Source organism: Apodemus sylvaticus, chromosome 1, assembly GCF_947179515.1.
Source record: "Apodemus sylvaticus chromosome 1, mApoSyl1.1, whole genome shotgun sequence".
Classification (NCBI taxonomy): Eukaryota; Metazoa; Chordata; class Mammalia; order Rodentia; family Muridae; genus Apodemus; species Apodemus sylvaticus.
The window spans coordinates 194923823-194947718 of NC_067472.1; the positions used below are offsets into that span (position 1 = coordinate 194923823).

Sequence of the window (23896 nt, forward strand, 5' to 3'; positions counted from 1 at the left end):
AATAGTTTCCTTTGTTTTTTTTTTTTTAAACAATCCCATTATATAAACTAGTGACATGAAACTACTACAGATAGGACTGCTTAATTTCCCCAAATATACTAACACACCTCTCAAATATACTAACACACCTCTTCCTTTCTATAAAGGCCTGAATGAATCAAGGGGAGAGAGGTGTTTTATGGAATGGTGTGGTGGTATCTACAATTGTACCGATCCTCCAACTCCTCAAAGTCTTCAAGAATCCACTGCCAGAGCCCCTCAGCAGATGGACCTGAATCTTGAGCATCCTCTGTACCTTGAGTGGATGCTACCATGGCTACTGAAGCTCCAGATCCTGCTATGCCAGTCTGGACTTCAACTGCTACTGATTGACTAGAGTCACCAGCCCTAACAGGGGCATGGTCATCAAGCAGGTATTCTTGCTGACTACACCTGGCACCATCACAGGCTTGATCACGATGGCTGAAGTTGAGCTTGACCATCCCTGGCTGCAGTTGAGGTTGGAAATGGAATCCTCACCAAATGTGCCTGAACCCATGGAGTCTCCATTGGCAGAAGCAATTACAGGTAAGGAACCAGGAAGATGGGTTGGCTCAGAAACAGCTTCAGAGCTTCCATTTCTTTCTGGAGGTGCTGCTGGGATATTCTTGAGATTCTTCCACTTGGACTTAGCCCGGGTGTTCTTGAACCAGATCTGAAAAACAAAGGAGACATCAAAGGAATACCTGTGTGCCCCCAACTTGTCACTAGGTGAAGCTTCTGGATTGAAAGGAATTTCTGCAGCAATACTGCATGAGTCCACAACAGAGAAGTCTGAAGGTCTAGATCCCTAAGGGATTGTAGTAAGATAGAATGAATATGACCTGACACCAAAAGCCTAGAGAAGATTCAGTTAGTGTGTCCTGTATTGTACTATGAGCTCTGAGGTCTAGGTCTCTGAGACCCTACAGGATAATAATATTCATCCATATTCCTACCTGGGTTGAAGCAGAATGTGAGGTCCAGCTCTTGATGCATGTATATTCAACTTCCACAACTGTCCCTAACATTAAAGAGCACAGAGCTCAGGAGTCTGATAGGGGGAGGGGGGATTGGATATTTTGGCTGTCAGAGACAGCGAAGAGAGGCATACCTGGATCTCATGTGCTGTCAAACCAATCAACAATGCCAGTCCGCCCCCCCCCCCTGCTCCTCCCGTTTTGGGTATGTGCACTTAGCCAAATATGTTTACAGCAGGTTCTTTTGCTCCCTGGTGTATACAGTGAGTATTTTCTGATGGTTCCTTGGAGCCCAGAGTCTCTTTTGTCGGTAACCATAATTAGGTGACAGTACCATAGGTCCCAAAGGAACCTGGAAATTAGATCTCACTGAGGATCTTGAAGGTATCTGATGATGTGGATGCACTAAGAGGCTTCTCAGAATTGGTAAACCTGGACCCATTACAGGACCTCGTTGCATTTGGATACTTGATCTTCTTGATGGACCTTGGGACTCTTGCTGATGGAGGTCTCTTTCAAGGGCACTTAGAGGCAGAGACAGGTGGATTTCTGAGTTCGAGGCCAATCTGGCCTACAGAGTGAATTCCAGGACAGCCAGTGGCACTGAGAAAAATACTGTCTCAAAACAACAAACAAAAAAATTAAAAACCCCATACTTCAGCTATGCATCTTTTGTCATTGATCTCTAGAAGACTTTTAAAGGAACTAATATTGGATTTTTCCTGTCAAAATCTATTTCAGTATCTACTAGAACAATCATGTGATTTGTTTTTCTTTCAGTTTGTTGATGTGGTGGTTTGCCTTGGTGGATTTTGATATTTAGAAGCAGCTCCCTGTATCTGGTGGATGAAGACTACTTGATCATAGTGTATGATTTCTTTGATGTGTTCTTTGATTGGGGGACTTAGTATATTGTGGTGTATTTTTGCATCAATGTTCATAAGGGAAATTGATCTGAAACTTTCTTCATTAAATTGTTCTGTGGTGTAGGTATCAGGGTGACTGTCAACTCATAGAGAATTGGAAAACCTGGGCCCATTACAGGACCTGGTTGCATTTGGATAATTGATCTTCTTGATGGACCTTGGGAATCTTGTCGACAGAGGTCGCTTTCGGGGACTGAATGACTTGATTGCATTGGACAAGTTGGAGTCTCTAGGGGACTCACTTGGAAAGGCAGATTCCTTGCAAGCTCTTGAGGCATTTGGGAACTGGTTTGTGTGGGTGCATTTGAAGACATTTGGAATCTTAAATGCAAGGACAGACCTTGGGACTTAGATGGGTTCTGATCTTATTGGAGTATGTTCTTAGAGGAGAACATGGAAAAAGGTAAAAATATCAGAAAAGTTCCAGAGACCACCCATCATGCCTACCCATCACAAGCTGTGGACTTATTATAGAGCAGGGATTATTCAGGGGCCACACTCTTTCTGACCACCTGCCAGTGCCTCCCATGCTTCTTAAGTATTCTCAACATTGCAATAAGCTTGCAAATAGCTCATGTGGTAATATGAGTCTGTCAGCCTAGGGAGGCTAGCAATTGAATGTCCTCCCCCAAAGTTTAAAAGTCCTAGAACCCTGGAGGGATTGAAGTGGGAATAGGTGGGTGAGTGGGTGAGGGGAGCATAAGGTGGGGAGCACTTTTTCAGAGTCAAAGGTGAGGAGGGGTGAAGAACTCCATGATGGAGGACCTGGATGTGGGCTGAAATCAAGCAATTAGAAAGAGGAAGGGCTGGAGAGATGACTGAGTGTTTAAGACCTCTTCCAAAGGTCCTGAGTTCAATCCAAGGAACCACATGGTGGCTCATGACCATCTGTAAAGGAATCTGATTCCCTCTTCTGGTGTCCGAAGACAGCTACAATGTACTCACATACATAAAATAAATAAATCTTTTCTAAAAAAAGAAAAGGAAGAAAGAGGAAAAATTAAAAAAAAAATCAACAAAACCAAGAGCTCAACCAGGTTGGCAAACCCTTAGCCAACTTAACTAAAAGACTCTCAGAGACACAGTATTTCTTTCAGTCTACTTTGTAATTTTTTCTTTTTTTTCTTTTCAGAAAATATTGAGGTTGATCTCACACAATCATACATAAATTCTCACCTAGATAAAGCCTTACAAGAACCTATTTAGTTAAATTTGCTTTCAATTTTGCGGTAAATTTAATCCTCAGTAGATGTGAAGAAAGCTTCACAGGACCCTTGGGATTCTCAGGAACTGAACCATCATCCAAAGAGCATGCATAAATAGGACCTAGCCTTCCTTGAACTTATGTAGCAGATGTTCAGGCTGATCTTCACAGGTTCTGGAGCAACTGGAGCAGGAGCTATCTCAAAAACTGTTGCATGTATATGGGATATCTACTTCTAGCTGCACTGCCTTGTATTGTGTCAGTGGAAGAACAAATGCTTAGCCTTACAGAGACTTGAAGTGCCTGATTGGGTGAGACTTCTCGCCCACTCTGAAAAGAAGGGGCTGGGGGATGGGAGATGGCTGTGGGGATTGTGCATGTGGGTAAGGGGGTGCAAATAAATAATTTAACATTTTAAAGAGTCACAGTCGGACAGTGGTGGTACACACCTTTAATCCCAGCACTTGGGAGACAGAGGGAGGAGGTTTTCTGAGTTCAAGACCAGCCTGTACTACACTGTGAGGTCCATGACAGCCAGGGCCACACCGAGAAACCTTCTCTCAGAAAAACAACAAAAAAAAAAAAATCACAGATCCTCTTCCATTCTTCTTGACTCTCTGACTCCAACCAAAAATTGAAGAGCCATAGAAGAGAAAACATCAAGTGACCTCTTCCCACTCTAATCTACACTAGAGCACTCGTGGTCAAATTAGACAAATCATGAGGCTCTTACATCTACCAAAGGCTGACCCTGGTATTGAAACTCTAATCCAAGGACTTGGCCTCAAGTGAATCTTCACCTTGGCCTTCCGATAGGCTCCTCTCTCATCCCCTCAGGTCCAGCAGACATTCCCACCCTGCGGCCACATTCAGTCTGCAGCCATACCTTTGGAAATGTGGTCAGGTACAAGACCATAAGCAATAGAAGCCAGTATATGTGGGCATTATCAGAACCCAGTTCTTCCACCACAACAAACCCTGAAATACCTTCAAAATCAGGAAGCTGACCTAAAATCCTATTTCATATTGATAATAAAGTGCTTTAAGGAGGATATAAATGACTCACTGAAAGAAATACAGGAAAACACAGGTCAACAGGTAGAAGCACTTAAAGAGGAAACAAATAAATCGCTTTTTTTTTTTTTTGAAACGGTGTCTTACATTGAAAGCCCAGGCTGGCCTTGAACCCTCAGATATTCTATTGCAGTCTCCTGAGTGCTAGGATTGCAAGGACATGCCATCATGCCTGGCTTTAAGCATTGTATCTCCTGTTTTCTATGAGTGCCTTTTTCTTTTTTATATATATAATTTTTATTTTCTATATTCTTTGTTTACATTCCAAAAGATTTCCCCTTTCCCAGATTCCTCCTCCCCATATGTCCCATAAACCTTCTCTCCACACATTCTACCTGCTTGTCACTGTACCAATACAAGATGATTTTTAGCATTGTTGCACTGTAGTACTGATTGAGGTCAGGGATAGTGCTTCCCCCAGTTCTTTTATTGTCGATAATAGTTTTGCTATTCTGGGTTTTATGCTATTCCAGATGAATTTGAGAATTGCTCTTTCAAACTTTATGAATAATTCAGTTGGAATTTTGATGGGCATTGCATTGAATCTGTAGATTGCTCTTGCATTGTGTCCATTTTTACTATATCAATCTTGCCTATCCAGGAGCATGGGAGATCTTTCCATCTTCTGAGGTCTTCTTTGATTTCTTTCTTCCGAAACATGAAGTTCTTGTCATACAGATCTTTCACATGTTTGATTAGAGTCACAACAAGGTATGAAATATTATTTGTGACTACTGTGAAAGGTGTCATTTCACTAATTTCTTTCTCAGCCTGTTTATCCTTGGAGCATAAGATTTGTTTGAGTTAATTTTATATCCAGCCACTTTGCTGAAGTTGTTTATCAGCTGTAGGAGATCTCTGGTGGAGTTTTGGGGGTCACTTAATTATACTATCATATCATCTGCAAATAGTGGTAGTTTGATTTCTTCCTGTCCAATTTGTATCCCTCTTACCGAATTGTGTTTTCTAATTGCTTTACTTAGAACTTCAAGTAATATACTGAATAAATATGGAGAGAGAGGGCAGGCTTGTCTAGTACTTGATATTAGTGCGATTGCTTCAATTTTCTCACCATTTAGTTTGATGTTGGCTACTGGTTTGCTTTTACTGTTTAGGTATGGGCCTGAAATTTCTGATCTTTATAACTGTGTGTTTTGAGCTTTACTAAAGTTTCTTTTATGAATGTGGGTGCCCTTGCAATTAGAGCATAGATGCTGAGAATGAGAGTTCTTCTTGGTAGATTATTCCTTTGATGTATATGAAGTGTCCTGTGTCTTTTTAAATAACTTTTGGATGAAAGTCAATTTTATCTGATATTAGAATTGCTGCCACGCCTTTTGTCCTGGAAACATTTGCTTGGAAATTTGTTTTCCAGCCTTTTTCTCTGAGGTAGTGTTTGTTTTTGATAACGATATGCGTTTCATGTATGCAGCAAAGTGCTGTGTCCTGTTTGCATAGCCAGACTTTTAGTCTATGTCTTTTTATTGGTAAATTGAGTCCATTGAGGTTAAGAGATATTAAGGTATAGTGATTGTTGCTCCCTGTTATTTTTTATGTAATTTTTATGTTTGAGTGGTTATCTTCTTTTGGATTTATTAAAAGAAGATTACTATCTTGCTTTTTCTTTTTTTTTTTTAATCTTTTTTTATTGAGTATCTTCTTCACTTACATTGCCAATGGTAAAACCTTTCCCAATTTCCCCCCTCCCAAAAGTCCCCCTCCCCAATAATTCCCCACCCCTCCTCCCAGCTCCTGCCTCCTTGTATATGCCCCTTTACCCAACACACTCCCACCTACCCCCCCCAACTCCCTCCCGTGTACATTTTCCTTTGTTGAGCCTCTATTGGGTCTTTACCTGAGCAAAGACCACTCCTCCCACTGATGCCCAACAAGGCATTGCTCTGCCACATTTTTGGCTGGAACTATGTACACGCCTTCGTGGATGGTCAGTCCCTGGGAGTCTTGGGGTGCCTGGGTGTCCGAAGTCATTGTTCTTCCCATGGGGCTATATACTCTTTCAGCTCCTCCGGGCAACCCTCCAGATCCTCTGATGGGGACACCAAGATTATTCCAATAGTTGGGTGCTAGTTTCTGCCTCTGTATTTGTAAGGCTTGGGTGGGGCCCTATGGAAGAGCCATGGCATGCTTCTTTTGGTACAAACTTCTCTTCATAGTGTCAGTGTTTGGTGACTGTCTATAGGATGAATCCCCTCCTGGGCACTTGCTGGGTGGCCTTTACTTCAGACTCTGCTCCACATATTGCCTGCCGTGTTGCTCCTGTGACGATTTTGTTCCCTTTCTCAGAGGAACCATAGCACCCTCACTTAAGTCCTCCTTCTTCTTGAGCTTCCTGTGCTGGGTGAATTATAAATTGTTTATTTTGAGCTTTTGGACTAGCATCTGCTTATTTGTGAATGAATACCATGTACGTTCTTTTGTGACTGGGTTACCTCGTTCAAGATGACACTTTCTAGTTCCATCCATTTGCCTAAGAATTTCATGAATTCATTGTTTTTGATAGCTGAATACTAATCCATTGTGTATATATACCACAATTCCTGTATCCATTTCTCTGTTGAGGAACATCTGGGTTCTTTCCAGCTTCTGGCTATTATAAATAAGACAGCTATGAACATAGTGGAGCATGTGTCCTTATTACATAAAGAGCACATTCTGAGTGGTATAGCTGGGTCCACAAGTAGTACTATGTCTAATTTTCTAAGGAATCGCCAAACTGATTTCCAGAGTGGTTTTACCAGCTTGCAATTCCACCAACAATGGAGAAGTGTTCCTCTTTCCCTGCATCCTCTCCAGCTACTGCTGTCCCCTGAGTTTGTCATCTTAGCCATTCTGACTGGTGTAAGGTGGAATCTCAGTGTGTTTTGATATGCATTTCCCTGATAACTAAGGATACTGAATATTTCTTTAGGTGCTTTAGAGCCATTGGAGTTTCCTCAGTTGAGTATTCCCCGTTAAGTTCTGTAACCTAAATAGGGTTGTTTGATTATCTGGAGACTAACTTCTTGCATTTTTGTATATGTTAGGGTTAATAAAGATCTTTTCCCAATGTGTTGGTTGAAGTTTTGTCCTATTGACTTTATTCTTTGCCTTACAGAAGCTTTGCCGTTTTATGAGCTCCCATTTGTCGATTCTTGTTCTTAGAGTATAAGCTATTGGTTTTCTGTTCAGAAACTGTTCCCCTGTGCCCGTGTGTTCAAGTTTTGTCCCCACTTTCTGCTCTATAAGCTTCAGTGTGTCTGATTTTATGTATTGATCTTTGACCCACTTGGACTTGAACGTTGTACAAGGAGATAAGAATGGGTCAATTTGCATTTTTCTGCATGCAAACCTCCAGTGGATCTAGCCCATTTGTTTAAAATGCTGGCTTTTTTCCACTGGATGATTTTAGCTCCTTTGTCAAATATCAAGTGAATGTACATGTGTGGGTTATTTGCTCGGTCCTCAATCCTATTCCATTGCTCTTCCTGCCTGTCTGCATACTAATACTAAACAGTTTTTATAACTATCCTCTGTAGTAGAGTTGGAGGTCAGGGATGGTGATTCCCCTGCAATATCTTTTGTTGTGGGGAATAGTTATTGCTATCCTGTTTTTGTTGTTGTTGTTGTTGTTATTCCAGATGAATTTAAGAATTCCTCTTTCTAGATCTATGAAAAATTGATTTGGAATTCTGATTGCATTGATGGGGATTGCACTGAATCTGTCAAATGCTTTCAGCAAGATGGCCATTTTTACTATATTGATCCTGCGAATCTGTGAGCATTGCAGATCTTTCCATCTTCTTAGTATTTCTTCGATTTCTTTTTTTAGAGGCTTAAAGTTCTTGTCATATAGACCCTTCACTTTCTTCGCAGGGTCACACCTAGGTATGAAATATTACTTTGAACTATTTTGAAAGATGTCATTTCCATAAATTCTTTCTCTTCTTGTTTATCCTTTCAGTAGAAGAAGCCTAATGATTTGCTTGAGTTAATTTTATATCCAACAACTTTGCTGAAGTTTTTTTTTATCAGCTTTAGGAATTCTTTGTTGGAAAGCTTGGGGTCATTTAAGCTTTCATCTGCACATAGTGATAGTTTGACTTCTTCCTTTCCAATATGTATTCCTTTGACCTCTTTTTGCTGCCTGATTGCTCTGTCTAGGACTTCAAGTACTATATTGAATAGAGAGAGAGAGAGTGGGCAGCCTTGTTTGGTCCCTGATTTTAGGGGGATTGACTCAAGTTTCTCTCCATTTAGTTTGATGTTGCCTACCAGTTTGCAGAATATTTCTTTCACTGTGTTTAGGTATGGGCCTTGGATTCCCAATCTCTCGAAGACTTTTATCATGAAGGGATGCTGAATTTTGTCAAAAGCTTTTCAGCATCTAATGAATTGACCATGTGGGTATTTTTTCCTTTAATTTGTTTATGTAGTGAATTATATTGACAGATTTCTGTATATTGAACCATCCATGCATCCCCTGGATGAAGCCTACCTGATTGTGGTGAATTACAGTTCTGACGCATGCTTGGATTCAGTTGGCCAGGATTTTGTTCAGTATTTTTGCATCAATGTTCATGAGGGAGATTGGTCTGAAGTTCTCTTTCCTTGTTTGGCCTTCTCACTGACCACCACATCTGTAAGATCAAGAGACCGAAGGTCCCTGAGTTGAAGGATGCTCAGTTACAGATATATTGTCAAAAGATGGGACTATGGTTACCATCACAATCATTGCTGCTTTTATCTTTGAACATATTATTAAACAGATGGCTCCCAGCATTATGAAAAGCCTGATGGTTCACTACACTCCTGAACTTTAAATACCTTGTACAGTGCATCACATCACAGCTGAATGTTTCCAGCTTTCCTCTTTGGCTACTTCTCTATTTCTCACATGATGCTTTCCTGGAGCTGGAGAGAATATGATGCTTGGAGACCTTTCTATTTTCTATCATAGCCAGGAACTTCACTCTATCAGATATCAGCTTGAGATTTTAAGATAGGAGTGTAGACTTAGCATGGTTTTAAAGATGTAAAACGCTCAAAAGATTTACTGACATTCCTAGACTTTGTTCTTTACTGGGAACCTGATGTTTTTATATAAGCCATGGTCAATAGGATAAATGGTGTAGGCTTAGCTGTCCCTGAGAACTGGTCAGCTTTCTCCTAGAACAAAGCACGGTGTTAGTCATGTGCTTCAGTTCTGTGGAATACTTTGATTTTAGTACATCAGCATAGTACATTTAGAATGATTGCATTTGAAAGTTATTTTTTAAGTTTTCCCTGCGTGAGTATGTAAAATCCAACTAATCAACTCTGTTTTCATTCCACAATGCATTATACAGTTGTGTGTGCATTGCAAGAGACTGTAATGATGGTCATTAAATCTTAATGACCTTCACGTAATATGCTTCAATTGTCACCCTAAATATACATAGCATTTAGTATAAAAGCCAAAATAGAATTATTGCTCCCTTCTGAAACATGAAATATTACCTCTCTATTAAACTGTTATATGCTAGCTCTCAGCATCTTAATGGTAAAGCTAAGCTTCCTAGTCATATCAAGATTTTCTAGTCACTGCACAAAGAAAATGCCTAAGAGCTGCCCTATTGCTTTCTGAGAAAACAAAGTGCTGTATATTTCACGTATAAGTTGTTATACTCAATAACTTTTTGAGTTTCTTATTTACTTATAGAATAATTAGGTAATATCTAAATTAGTGTTTGAATCTTAATATTACATAACTTTAGCTAAGTTGGCATGGTTTTAGAAAGTTTCCCTAGTCATCTTAATTTGCCCCATTTTCTGACTCCTCCCTGTAAACACAAACAGCAAGGACACTTTATCCTGATTGTTTTCTTTCTTAATTAGTTAATCTCTTATTCAGTTATAATATGTGATACTATCGTAATAAATGTAAAAAAAACGTTAAAACATATTAGGAGAAAACTTTATCTAATGTGTTGGGTGAAGAACTATAGGTCAGTGTGACATATGCCATAGTGACTGGAATGTAAATGGATAATATAACTTAAAAAAATAATTTTCAGGAACTGTTTCTCCTTTTATTTCATGAGAATATGATCTAACAATGAAGAATGAATATTTACAGTTACTTTGAAACAACCCCTCTATATACCCAGAGGATTCCCCACCATGTAATAATGATACATGCTCTACTATGTTCATAGCAGCCCTATTTATAATTGCCAGATGCTGGAAAGAACCCAGATATCCCTCAACAGAAGAGTGGATGCAAAAAATGTGGTATATCTACACAATGGAGTACTATTCAGCCATTAGAAACAATGAATTCATGAAATTCTTAGGCAAATGGATGGAGCTAGAGAACATCATACTAAGTGAGGTAACCCAGACTCAAAAGGTAAATCATGGTATGCCCTCACTAATAAGTGGATATTAACCTAGAAAACTGGAATACCCAAAACATAATCCACACATCAAATGAGGTACAAGAAGAACGGAGGAGTGGTCCCTTGTTCTAAAAAGACTGAGTGAAGCAGTATAGAGCAAAATCAGAACAGGGAAGTGGGAAGAGTTGGGTGGGAAAACAGGGGGAGGGAAGGGGACTGATGGGACTTCCGGGGAGTGGGGGTCCAGAAAAGGGAAATCATTTGAAATGTAAATAAATATATCAATAAATTAAAAAAAAGAATTAGTGGAGAGCATGTGTCATTTGCTTAATGATATTTATCCTATTACCACTTGCTCTTGTTGGCTTTCCTATGATATAGCTTTCCTGATTTGTTTTTTTGTTTTTGTTTTCTTTTTGGTTTTGTTTTTTGTTTTTTGTTTTTGTTGTTGTTGTTTTGGGTTTTTGAAACAGGGTTTCTCTGTGTAGCCCTGGCTGTCCTAGAACTCACTCTGTACACCAGGCCGGCCTCAAATGGAGAAATCTGCCCACCTCAATGTCCCAAGTGCAGGGATTAAAGGCATCCCCAACCACTGCCCAGCAGATATGTTTAAATAAATAACTCTCTCTTCTCTCTCTCTCTCTGTGTCTCTCTCTCTCACTCTCTCTCTCTTTCTCTCTCTCTCTCTCTCTCTCTTTCTCTCTTTCTCTCTCTCTCTCTCTCTCTCTCTCTCTCTCTCTCTCACACACACACACACACACACACACACACACACACACACACACGAGAGTTGGTTTATGTAGTGGATTACATTGAAAGATTTCCATATATTGAACCACCCCTGCATCGCTGGGATGAAGCCTATTTGATCCTGGTGAATTACTGTTTTGATGTGTTCTTGGATTCGGTCAGCAAGAATTTTATTGAGTAGTTTTGCATCAATGTTCTTAAGGGAAATTCGTCTGGAGTTCTCTTTCATGGTTTGGTCTTTGTTTCGTTTGTGTATAAGCATTACTATGGCTTCATATAATGAATTGTGAAGTATACCTCAGGTTTCTGATTTGTGGAATAGTTTGAAAAGTATCTGTAGTAGGTCTTCTTTGAAGATCTGATAGAATTCCCCACAAACACATCTGGTCCTGTGCTTTTGTTGTTGTTGTTGTTTTTGGTGGTGGTGGTGTTGGTGATGGTGGTGTTTTTGGAAGACTGTTAATAACTGACTCTATTTCCTCCGGTGTTATGGGATTATTTTGATGGTTTATCTGATCATGTTTTAACATTGGCACCTGGCATGTGTCTACAAAATTGTCCATTTCATCCAGATTTTCCAATTTTGTTGAGTATAAGCTTTTTTTGTAGGATCTGATGATTTTTGGAATTTCTGCTGTTTCTGCTGTTATATCTCCCTTTTCATTAACGATTTTATTAATTTGTGTGGTTCCTCTATTCCTTCTGGTTAGTCTGCTAAGTGTTTATCTATCTTGTTCATTTTCTCAAAGAACCAACTCCTGGTTTTGTTGATTCTTTGTATAATTCTTTTTGTTTCTATTTGGTATATTTTGGCCTTTAATTTGTTTATTCCCTGCTGTGTATTCCTCTTGGATGTATTTGTTTCATTTGGTTGTACAGCTTTCAAATGTTCTGTCAAGCTGCTAATGTAAGCTCTTTCCATTTCCTTGTTGGAGGCATTTAACTATATGAGTTTTTCTCTGAGCACATATGACTATTGACAGCTTTTCAGGATTTCTAATTGCAACTGCTTTAAGAGGAGAATCTTCTAGAAATGTTATTGTTCATTGTTTACAGGCTTTTACTGCTAAGGGACTGCCTAAAGTTGGCAGATAATGGGCCTGCTTATACTGGAAACAGCTTTGAACAATTTTGCAAGGAATTTGGAATTGAAAATAAAACTGAAATTCCTCATGATCCAATGAGACTAGGAATTGTTGAATGTATCTGAAAAATTAGCGTTAGAAAACAAAAAAGGGGGAGTTTTAACCTCCAAGGTCACCAAAAGCACATCTCGCTTTTGCATTATTTGTTTTAATTTTTTTGTAAACTGATGCTAAAGGTCAGTCTGCAGTAGATCACCGCTGGCATCCAGACACTTCCAGATCATATACCATGGTTAAATGTTGAGATCCTTTAACTAATACTTTGGAATGGTCCCAACCCTATTTTAATACGGGAATGAGATCCTGTTTGTGGTTTTTCAAATAAAGGAACTGGAGATCAATGACTACTGAAAAGATTGTTTCGCCAAGTGGCCACAGATCCTGAGCCTTCTAATGATTATGATACTAATGATGAAGGCATCTCAGAATCCCTATGAGCCATCTAAATTAACCTGAAGTGTAGTCTTCACCCTTACTGGATAGCAGGTGTTTTCTATCAATTCTCAAATCCACCCTCCTTACACCAGGAGGCTTGATCTTGTTTGGATCTTTGTCAGCTCCAAGTTTAGGCACTTAACTAAGCTATTACCCCTTGGAGGTTCACTTGAGTATGATGGAAAAGAGTCCTGCTCCCCAAATCCTTGGTCATGTGAAGGTTTTATCTGAAAGGTGGGATGTAGACATCCAGTGCTTAGAGACCATTTAAGCATTTGTTCTTTTCACATGTGTCCTTGAGATGGCAGGACTAGATCCCATGGTCATAGTTGGGGAGGTGCAGAAGATTTTTTCTGTGCTGTTTGGAAATGTGAGACCACAAGGAATGTTTATTGGAAGCCCCAAAGAGATTTAATTACAGTAGCTAGGATTTCAACAGGTCCAGGCCTATCTAGTTCTAGTTATAATGGCAATGGACATTGTTTCTTCAGGGTTTTAGTTGTGCCAAAGCTGCGCTGTCTGGATCCTGGACAGGAGTAGCATCCTTGATTAGTTTTCTCTGTAATCCTATTCCAGTGTCTGGAAAAAATGTTAGAGAAGGCTGGATTAAAGGAAGGACTTGAAAACTTTGGCTTTATAAGGAAGATTATGATTATGGATTACTTTTTTGTTTGTTTGTTTGTTTGTTTGTTTGTTTGTGACAGGGATTTTCTGTGTAGCCATGGCTGTCCTGGAACTCACTCTGCAGAGCAGGTTGTCCTCCAACTCAGAAATCTGCCTTCCTCTGCCTCCCAATGACTGGGATTAAATGAGTGTGCCAGGATGGATGACATTTTACCAAAATTGTGACTTTGACATTTTCTGTAGGACCTACTAAGATCATAAATAAGCCCAAAAGAAGAAACTATAAAGATAAAAAGAAAAAAATAGTGCTAAAAGGAATAGGAGTAATACTGCTTTCTTATTTTCTTCTCCGGTATCTGGTATTCTTCAGAGTCCTACTGTTAACACCACTACTTTTTCTATATCTGCTATTCCCCTTACAGAATTAGTGGAGAGCATGTGTCATTTGCTTAATGATATTTATCCTATTACCACTCGCTCTTGTTGGCTTTCCTATGATATAGCTCCTCCTTATTTGTTTTTTGTTTGTTTTCTTTTTGATTTTGTTTTTTGTTTATGTTGTAGTTGTTTTGGATTTTTGAAACAGGGTATCTCTGTGTAGCCCTGGCTGTCCTGGAACTCACTCTGTAAACCAGGCTGGCCTCAAACGGAGAAATCTGCCCACCTCAGTGTCCCAAGTGCAGGGCTTAAAGGCATCCCAAACCACTGCCCAGCATAGACGTTTGAATAAATAACTCTCTCTCCTCTCTCTCTCTCTCTCTCTCTCTCTCTCTCTCTCTCTCTCTCTCTCTCTCTCTCTCTCACACACACACACACACTCACTCACTCACACAAACACAGTAGATTCCCTTAAAGCCAACTGCACTAGAACTGACCATGGTACAAAGAGTAGGATACATTTGTTATACTCAGTGTTTGATAATTTCTAAGTAAGCCATGGGGCCAGGTAGTGATGGCTCAAGCCTTTAATCCCAGCACTTGGGAGACAGAGACAGGTGGATTTCTGAGTTCGAGGCCAGCTTGGTCTTCAGAGTGAGTTCCAGGACAGCCAGGGTTACACAGAAAAACCCTCTCTCAAAAAAAATGAAAAAGAAAAGAGGGCTGCTAAGATGGTATAGGTCTTGCTTCAAAGCCTGATGATCAGTTACCATAAGTAAGCCCCATAAAACAGAAGGTTCCCCAACGTAAACTTTGGTGTCAAAAAGAAGGAAAAGAAGCACCTGGACATGGAGTTCCAGGTGATAGTGTGTTCCACGTGGCTTGAATGCACTGTCACAGCAAAAAGTAAGACAAGGTAACATTTTATTTATATGGAAATTACACATCTAGAAGAAATGTCAAGGATTCACACACATATGATTTAATACTATTATGCTTAATACTCATGAGAGTAATTAAGCATCAGTTGCCACTCTTGTAGAGGAACTGACTTTAGTCCCAGGCATACAGAAATTGGCTCACAACTGCCTATAATACTGTCGTGGGCGATCCTACACTCCTCTGTCCTGCCAAGTACCAGGTATGTCCATGCATGGATTGAGGCATTACATGTGTCTTAGTCAGCGTTTCTATTCCTGCACAGATATCATGACCAAGAAGCAAGTTAGGGAGGAAAGGATTTATTCTGCTTAAACTTCCACATTGCTGTTGCTCACCAAAGGAAGTCAGGAATGGAACTCAAGTAGGTCAAGAAACAGGAGCTGATGCAGAGGCCGTGGGGCCATGTTACTTATTGGCTTGCTTCCCCAAGCTTGCTCAGCCTGCTCTCTTGTAGATCCCAAGAATACCAGCCCAGCGATGGTACCACCCACAAGGAGCCCTCTTCCCTTGATCACTAATTGAGAAAATACCCCACAGCTGAATCTCATGTAGGCATTTCCCCAACTGAAGCTCCTTTCTCTGTGAAAGGATGTGTCAAGTTCACACACTAAACCATCCAGTACAACATGTAAAAATAAATTAAGGCTGGGCATTATAACAGAGCCTTTTAATCCTACTACCTGCAAGGCAAATGGATGAGGATCTCCATTTGTGGAAGGCAGTCTTGTTTACATAAGCACTTCCAGGAGAGTTAGAACTACATACAAAGGCCCTATGTTAAGAAATCAAAAATAATGCCAGGAGGTGGTGGCACGTGACTTCAATCCCAGCACTTGGGAGCCAGAGGCAGAGAGATTTCTTAATTCAGGGCCAGCCTGGTCTAGAGATTGATTGCCAGGATAGCCAGTGTTACACAGAGAAACCCTGTCTCAAAAAAACAAAAAAAAATCCAAATTAAAATAAGATGAATAAATCTTTGTAATTGAAAAACAAAACAACTGTCATTGTACTAGCTGTTCTGCCAAGAGTAATTATAAAAATTCCTTTCAGAAAATAATTAACACTATTTTACCTACAATCTGATTTAATAATACCTAATGAATATTCACTTTGTGTGACATCATCACCCTTCATATCACTGGCTATTCTGGAATAGTCTCAAACTCACTTGAATTTGACTCTGCCTCCAAATACTGAGGATAAAGGCATGTAACACGACTCCTGGATTAATTTTTCTAAACAGGCTTTGGGAACAACGAACAGGCTGCCCTGGAGATTAGAATCCTTCCATCATAATTCATGGCATTAAAAGTGAGCCCTTCCAGCCTGATGGGGGTGGTGCACTCCCTTATTCCTAAAACTTGGAAGGCAGAGGCAGGCAGATTTGTCAGTTCCAGGCCAGTCTGGTCTAAAGACTGAGTTCCAGGACAGCCAGAGCTACACAGAGAAAAACTGTCTCAGAAAACAACAACAACAAAAGTGAGCCCTACCACACCCAACTTAATTCATTTTCTACAAGTTCATTTGCATTTTATTCAGTTTTCTGTGAGTGTGCATGTCTCATGTGTGGGGGGCCGTGTGCCTCAAAAAGGGATTCAGAGCTCCTGCATCTGGAGTTATGGCATATATGGGATTCCAGACCAATTAGGAACCAAATTCCAAGAGTCAAGATCAACAAGCAATCTTTTCTTTTGTTGTAAATGTAGGTGTTTACATGCATATGTGTCAGTAATAAGTAAACATGCCTGGAAATCTACACACAGAAGGAAGACTAAGACTCCAAAGAAATACCACTCCCAATCGATGGTTCTGAGCCACCTAGAGTAGGCGGTGAAATAAAACAGGCTTCCTGATAAAGCAACTATTGCTCTGAATCACTGAGCCATCACTGCATCCCCACAATAAGTAACCCTCAGTTAAATCCAGCTCTAGTCCCAGAATGCTTAGAGTTTTGATATTTTGCAATAGTATGTAATGGAAGAGGTCACATTAAATAAAATTCAAGTAAGATATGGTGATGCACTCCTTAAGCCCAATACTTGGGACACCAAAGCAGGTAGATCTCTGTGAGTTCCAGACCAGCCTTGACTATAGAGTAAGTCAGAGGACTACCATGGCTTTTACAAAAAAAAAACTGTCTCAAATAAAGGAGAAAAATCAAACTGTACTCAAGAAAGCACTTTTATTTAAAGAAAAATAAACTGCACATTCATTATGAAAAGAAACAGAGTAACAAACTCATTTGGCACACACCAATAAAATCAGCACAGTGGATGCTGGAGAAGAGTGTCAAAGAGGGGGACGAGCCCTCTTGGGAGCTCTCAGAGACTCCATGGCCAACCAAAGACCACACACACACACACACACACACACACACACACACACACAGGGTTTGAACTTAGGCCCTCATAATATATGTAGCAGATGTACACCTCAGACTTCATGTGGGTCCCCCAATAACTAGATTGGAAGTTATTGGCTGGCCTCAGCAGGATAGGATGCACCTAATCCTGCAGAGACTTGATGCATTAGCTTCGAGGTAGACACATGGGGGAACCCTATGAGAGAAAGGGTATAGAAGAGGGACTGTGAGGAGGAGTTGAGGGGGAGGTAGTGTTCAGAACATAAGATGGATATATTCATTAATGGGAAACACTGCCTAGCCAAAGATGAAGGAGAAATTGAGGCAATGGCCAATCAATTGTCATCACAAATTGTAAACCATTGTATGGCCAAGAACCAATCCCTGAAACTATTAATGATACTCTGTTATGTTTGTACATAGGAACCTTGCAAACTATGCTATAATCATTGTTATACTCCTGGGGAACTGGCTAGCCCAATTGTAATCCAGTGCCTCTCATTCAGCAACCAATAAGAATAAATTCAATTAAAAATAAAAAAGGAAACTGGTGGTTAACCTAAAATGCTACCTCCTTTTGGGCCTTTGGCAGCTTGGATATATAACAGGGCTTCACATCAGAGACTTTCATTAAGGGCAGAAGTGCTGCACGTCTTTAATCCCAGCACTTGGGAAGCAGAGGCAGGTGGATTTCTGAGTTCGAGGCCACCCTGTCTAATGAGTGATTTCCAGGACAGCCAGGGCTGCACAGAGAAACCCTCTCTTATAAAACCAAGAGAGAGAGAGAGAGAGAGAGAGAGAGAGAGAGAGAGAGAGAGAGAGAGAGAGAGAGAGAGAGAGAGACAGAGACAGAGACAGAGAGACAGAGAGTCAGAGAGAGAGAGAGGGACTTTCATAGGTCTGAGCAAAGGAGATTGATTCTGTGTCTGAGACCATACTTGAGCTAGGAGGAGAAAAGTTGCGATGTTCCTTCCCATGTGGAAAATATGGGTTCTGAGTCTGGACACATGGGCTTTGGATTCGTGGAAAGTGAGAACTAAGAACAAACTGTCCCTGGGACAAGATATCCTCAAAGGCAGAGAATAGCAGAAAGACATGGCAATTTTGAGTAGGAGTCAAGCACAGGTATCCTGGCCTTGTATCTTCATTTATACCATACTCCTTTTCCTCTGCTTCCTTTGCTTCCTAGACCTTGTATTCTTTAGGTAGATCTCACAGGCTTCATCAGTTTTGAAGAAGATGGCCATCTGGTCTAGGGAATTACTAAAGGGGCTAGGTTCAGGAATAGGGTTCATACCTGATGGTACATGACAGAGGGAGAAGGTGGATTCTGGCATTTGGGTAATATTTGAAGGTCTGAGTCAAGGAGGAAAGTTTAAACTCGAGGTTCTCTCATAGAGAGAATCTGGATTGGCTGACACATCAAGTCAGCAAGGAACATTGGAATGGCCAGACCTATCACTAGATAGGTGCCCTGTTTTCCTGGGAAGTTCTCTACATGTCTGCCTCTGATGCTCCTCAATAATGTGGCTTTTGCTGAAACACACTTGTTCCAAGGACTGACCAATGAGGGAGATGCTGGATTCCTGATGGGGGTATTTCCTCGATGGCCTAAACTGAGGAGGAGAGCTGATATCCAAATGTCTCTGGTGCACAGAACCACTACTGGTAGCAGAAACAGGAACTTTACCACCTTTGGGGTAGGGAGGCCTATAGTGAAGTCCACTTCCAGTCTTCCCAAGCAGTGGTTGACCCTTTTTCTGAATTTCGCTGGCTCGTCTATTCTTGAAATACATCTGGACTTAAAAAGGAAATGTTGTTATACTCTATTGAGTCTCTTTTTGACGACTTTGAGTCTCTTTTTGAGTCTCTTCTTTACATAAAGAATAATTAGGTAATATCTAAATTATCGTTTGAATCCTAACATTATGTAACTTTAGCTAAGTTGGCATGGTTTTAGAATGTTTCCCTAGTCATCTTAATTTGTTCCATTTTCTGACTCCTTCCTGTAAACAAAAATGGCAGGGACACTTTATCCTGATTTTTTCTTTCTTAATTAGTTAATCTCCTATTCTATTATAGTATGTGATACTATCTATCGTAATAAATGTAAAAAAAAAAGTTAAAAAATATTACGGGAAAATTTTATCTAATGTGTTGGGTGAAGAACTATAGGTCAGTGGGAGATATGCTATAGTGACTGGAATGTAAATGGATAATATATTGTAATAAAATAATTTTCAGGAACGATTTCTCCTTTTATTTAATGAGAACATAATCTAACAATCAAGAATGAATACTTACAGTTGCTTTGAAACAACCCCTTTATATAAACCACAGTGGTACACAACGTCTACAGATAGGCCTGGTTAATTCCCACAAATACTGACATGAAGGGTGTACATAAAACACTTTTTCATGACTATAAATGTCTGGAATGGTCAAGGAGCTGAGAGATATAACTTGATTTGGGGTGTAATCCAGAGTAAGTCAGTCCTCGGATTTGTCAAAGTCGTCAAGGATTCTTTGCCAGAGTTCCTCTGCAGATGGACCTGAACCTTGAGCCTCCTCTGGGCAATGGGTGGCAGCTTCTAGGACATCTGTAGATTCAGTCACTGCTAGATCAGTCTGGGCTTCAACTGCTGCTGATTGACCAGAATCCCAAGCTGTAATGGGAGCATGGCCAACAAGCAGATCTTCTTGCTGACTAAACCTGTCTGCATCACTGGCCTGATAATGATGCAGAGAAGATTCCTGGATGCAGTGGAGTTTGGGAATGGAATCTTCACCAAATGTGCCTGAACACATGGGCTCTCCATCCTCAGCAGCAACAAGAGGTATGGAACCAGGAAAGTGAGTTGATTCAAAAACAGCTTTAGAACTTCCATTGGTCTCTGGCAGAGCTTCTGTAATATTCTGGAGAGTCATCCGCTTGTACTTAGCTCGGCTGTTCTTAAACCAGATCTGGAAAAGAAAGAAGACATCAGAAGAATGCCTGTTGTCCCCTAACAGGACCACAAGGTGAAGATTTTGGATAAAAGGTGTTTGTATAGTAATGATTCACATGTCAAAAACAAAGAAGCAGGAAACTCAGGATGACTAAGATATTATAATAAGGTAGATTGTGTATGACCAGACAACATAAGACTGGCGAGATTGAGCCAGTGTGTCCTGTGTTTTAGCAGGAGCTCTGATGATTAGGTTTCTGAGACCCTGCATGGAAACAATGCTATTCTATATTGCTACCAGATTGATAAAAATTTGGGTCCCAGCATTTGATTCAAAAATATCCACCACCTAAAACTGTCATCACTGCCCTAAGCATTTAAGAACAAAATTAAAGTTCCTGATGGGAAAGTGTAGATTTTTGCTGTTGGATTGAGGGAAAAGAGAGAGGCAGACCTTGATGTCCATCAATGTCACACCAACTAACTCTGCCAGCTCCACACATTGATCCTGGTTTGGGGACTGACACTTCTCAAAATGTTCTTGCAGCAGGTGCTTTTGTTTTTTGGAGTACACAATGCATTCCTTCCACCCCTTTCTTGAAGTCACAGGGCCAGATTGATGGTCACCATATTTCTCTGACAGTACCACAGATCCTATGAGAACATGGAAACAAGATTTCACTTATATATCTGATAACTTGGATGCCCTGAGGGTTTTTTCAAAGTAGGTAAACATGGGCCCAGTACAGGATCTAGTTGCATTTGGATACCTGATTTTCTTAATGGTCCTTGGAACTCTTGCTGATGTAGGTCCCTTTCAGGGACTGAAAGACTTGATTGCATTGGACTTGTTGGGGTCAATATGGGACTGTGATGCATTTGAAAGGGTAAGTTCCTTGCCGTCTCTTGAAGCCTTTGGGGTCTGGTTTCTATGGGTGCACTTGAAGGCATTTGGAATTTTGGACACAAGGAGGGAACTTCGGCCATATGTGTGTCCCGAACCTATTGGGATACGTTCCCTTACTGGAGAATCTGGTCAAAGGAAACACATGAGAAAATGTACAGAGAGCACCGATTTACCCATCCTGCCTACCCAGCATTTGGTTTGGACTGTTACAGAGCAGGAATCAGACAGGAGCTTCATTCTTTCTGAACAACTGCCTCTGTTTCCAAATCTTACAAGTATTCTCAGTATTGAAATAAACATGTACTTAGCTCCAGTATTAACAAGAGGGTACCAGTCCAGGTAGGCTGGCAATTCAATGTTCATTTCCAATGTTTAAATTTTCCATATCCTACCCTTCTGGCTGTCAAATTTTGTTGGGACAGACTACTAGCTAGTCTGCCTCTGCCCATGAAAATAAAAAACTGAAGGCTTCACAGGATTTCTGTGGCATGTAGGGCAACTGACACCACAGTAAAATCACAACCCAGGAATTCTGCAAACAGGGCAACTGGACCACTGACACCAAAGACTGAAGACCTCCCAGGGGCACTGCAGCATGCAAAGAAATTGAATCAACAGTCTGAAAGCCTCCCTGGAGTTCTTCTGCATGCAGGGAAACAAAACCCACAGTACTTATGCTTCCCTGGTGAACAGCTAAACATAGGGCAACAGCTTGACTAATCCTCTCAAAACTCAACAATATGAAGGCATCCCAGTAGACGTGTCACAGCCAGGGCAACATATCTCCAGCTTCTCTGCCCCTCTACAGAACCCACAATTCAAAGGTCTTCAAGAAGGCCTACCTGAAGACACACTGCCACCACGGCAAAAATTCATCAGTGTACATGCCCCTCTGAAGATCCCACAGGAAGTTTGCCACATACAAGGCAATTGGCCTACCATGAGCCCTGAGTCAACCTAGGGACAAAAAAAGGCAACGCCCAAACAGAAACACCCCAACCAGGAAAGACTCCCTATAACCATATGGCAAGAGGCAAGAGTAATACCATGAGAAACAGAAGCCAGTAAACTTTGGCATTATCAGAAACTACTTCTCCCATCACAGCAAGCCCTGAATAGACAAATGAACTTGAAAGTCAGGAAGATAACCTAAAATCTTATCTCCTTAAGATAATAGAATCCTTTTAAAGGGATATAAATAACTAACATAAAGAAATATAAGAAAACAAAGGTGAGCAGGTAGAAGCACTTAGAGAGGAAACACATAAATCCCATAAGCAATACAGAAAATACAATCAAAGAAGTGAAAGTTTTTATTAAAGCAGTCCGAGACCTAGAATTGGAAGTAGATATAACAAGGACAAATATAGGCAACCCTGGAAATTGAAAACCAAGGAATGAGATCTGGAATAATTAATCATTACCAGGAGAATGCAAGAGATAGAAGAAAGAAAGCAGTAGTCTCAAATAACCTGGACCCCCCCAAGATCTCTCAGAATCTAGGAAACTACCATTTAAGCATACACCAGCTGATATGAGGCCCCCAACACATACTCAGCAGAATACTGTGGGACTGTACTCCCTCAGAGAAGATGTACCTAACCCTAAAGAGACTTGAGGCCCCAAGTGGGCAGGGAGTTCTTGCAGGTAGGGGGTGGAGTGAGGACAATCTCCCAGAGAAGGAAACTAGACTTATGGGATGTGGAACATTCAGTGGGTGGACCAGAAGGGGGATATAATCTAGACTGCATATACCCAAAGGATTCCCCGGCATGCAATAAAGACACATGCTCCATTATGTTCATAGCAGCCTTATTTATAATAGCCAGAAGCTGGAAAGAACCCAGATGCCCCTCAAAGGAGGAATGGATACAGAAAATGTGGTATATTTACACAATGGAATACTACTCAGCAATTAGAAACAATGAATTCACAAAATTTTTAGGCAAATAGTTTGATCTGGAAAATATCATCCTAAGTGAGGTAATCCAGACACAAAAGAATACACATGGAATGCAATCTCTGATAAGTGGATATTAATTAGCCCAGAAGCCCTGAATACCCAAGGCACAAATTGCATTACAAATGACTCCCATGAAGAAGTATGGAGAAGGTCCTGTTCCTGAAAAGGATTGATCTAGCAGTGGAGGGGAATATAAGTACAGAGGAAAAAAAAGAGGGAGGTGATTGAAGAATGGATGGAGAGAAGACGTTTTATGGGACATATGGGGAGGAGGGATCCAGGAAAGGGGAAATAATTTGGAATGTAAACAAAGAATATAGAAAATAAAAATATTTTTAAAAAAAAAGAAAATACGCAAATACACTTCAAATTATAAAAATTTGTCATCAGTGGCCTCAATTTCTTTTCCTTTTTTTGGTGGTTCTGAGCCACCTAGTGGAGGTTGGGAACTAAACCTCCTGATAAAGCAACTATTTCTCTGACTCACTGAGCCATCGCTCCATCTCCACATTAAGTAACCCTCAGTTAAATCCAGCTCTAGTCCCAGAATGCTAAGAGTTTTGATATTTTTGCAATGGTATGTAGTAGGAGAGATCACATTAAATTAAATTCAAGTTAGATATGGTGGTGCACTTCTTAAGCCCACCACTTGGAACACCAAAGCAGGTAGATCTCTGTGAGTTCCAGACCAGCCTTGGCTACAGAGTAAGTCAGAGGACCATAATGGCTGTTACAGAAAAAAAACTGTCTCAAATAAAATAGACAGATCAAAGTGTACTCAAGAAAGCACTTTTATTGAAAGAAAAATTAGCTGCACATTAGTTAGGAAATGAAACTGAGACTAAAAGACTCACTTGGCACAC

At 40.5% G+C, this 23896-nt stretch overlaps 1 protein-coding gene and 1 pseudogene across 1 annotated transcript; both read right to left on the reverse strand.

Moving 5' to 3' along the window:
* Positions 1-176: 176 nt before the first annotated feature.
* Positions 177-19011, reverse strand: LOC127668380 (uncharacterized; annotated as a pseudogene).
* A 694-nt stretch (positions 19012-19705) lies between these two features.
* On the reverse strand, positions 19706-21150 carry LOC127685092 (uncharacterized). Its single transcript, XM_052181906.1, is given in 3 exon segments — positions 19706-20179; positions 20618-20847; positions 20850-21150. Coding segments are annotated over 3 exon segments (1005 nt in total).
* Between the last annotated feature and the right edge of the window lie 2746 nt (positions 21151-23896).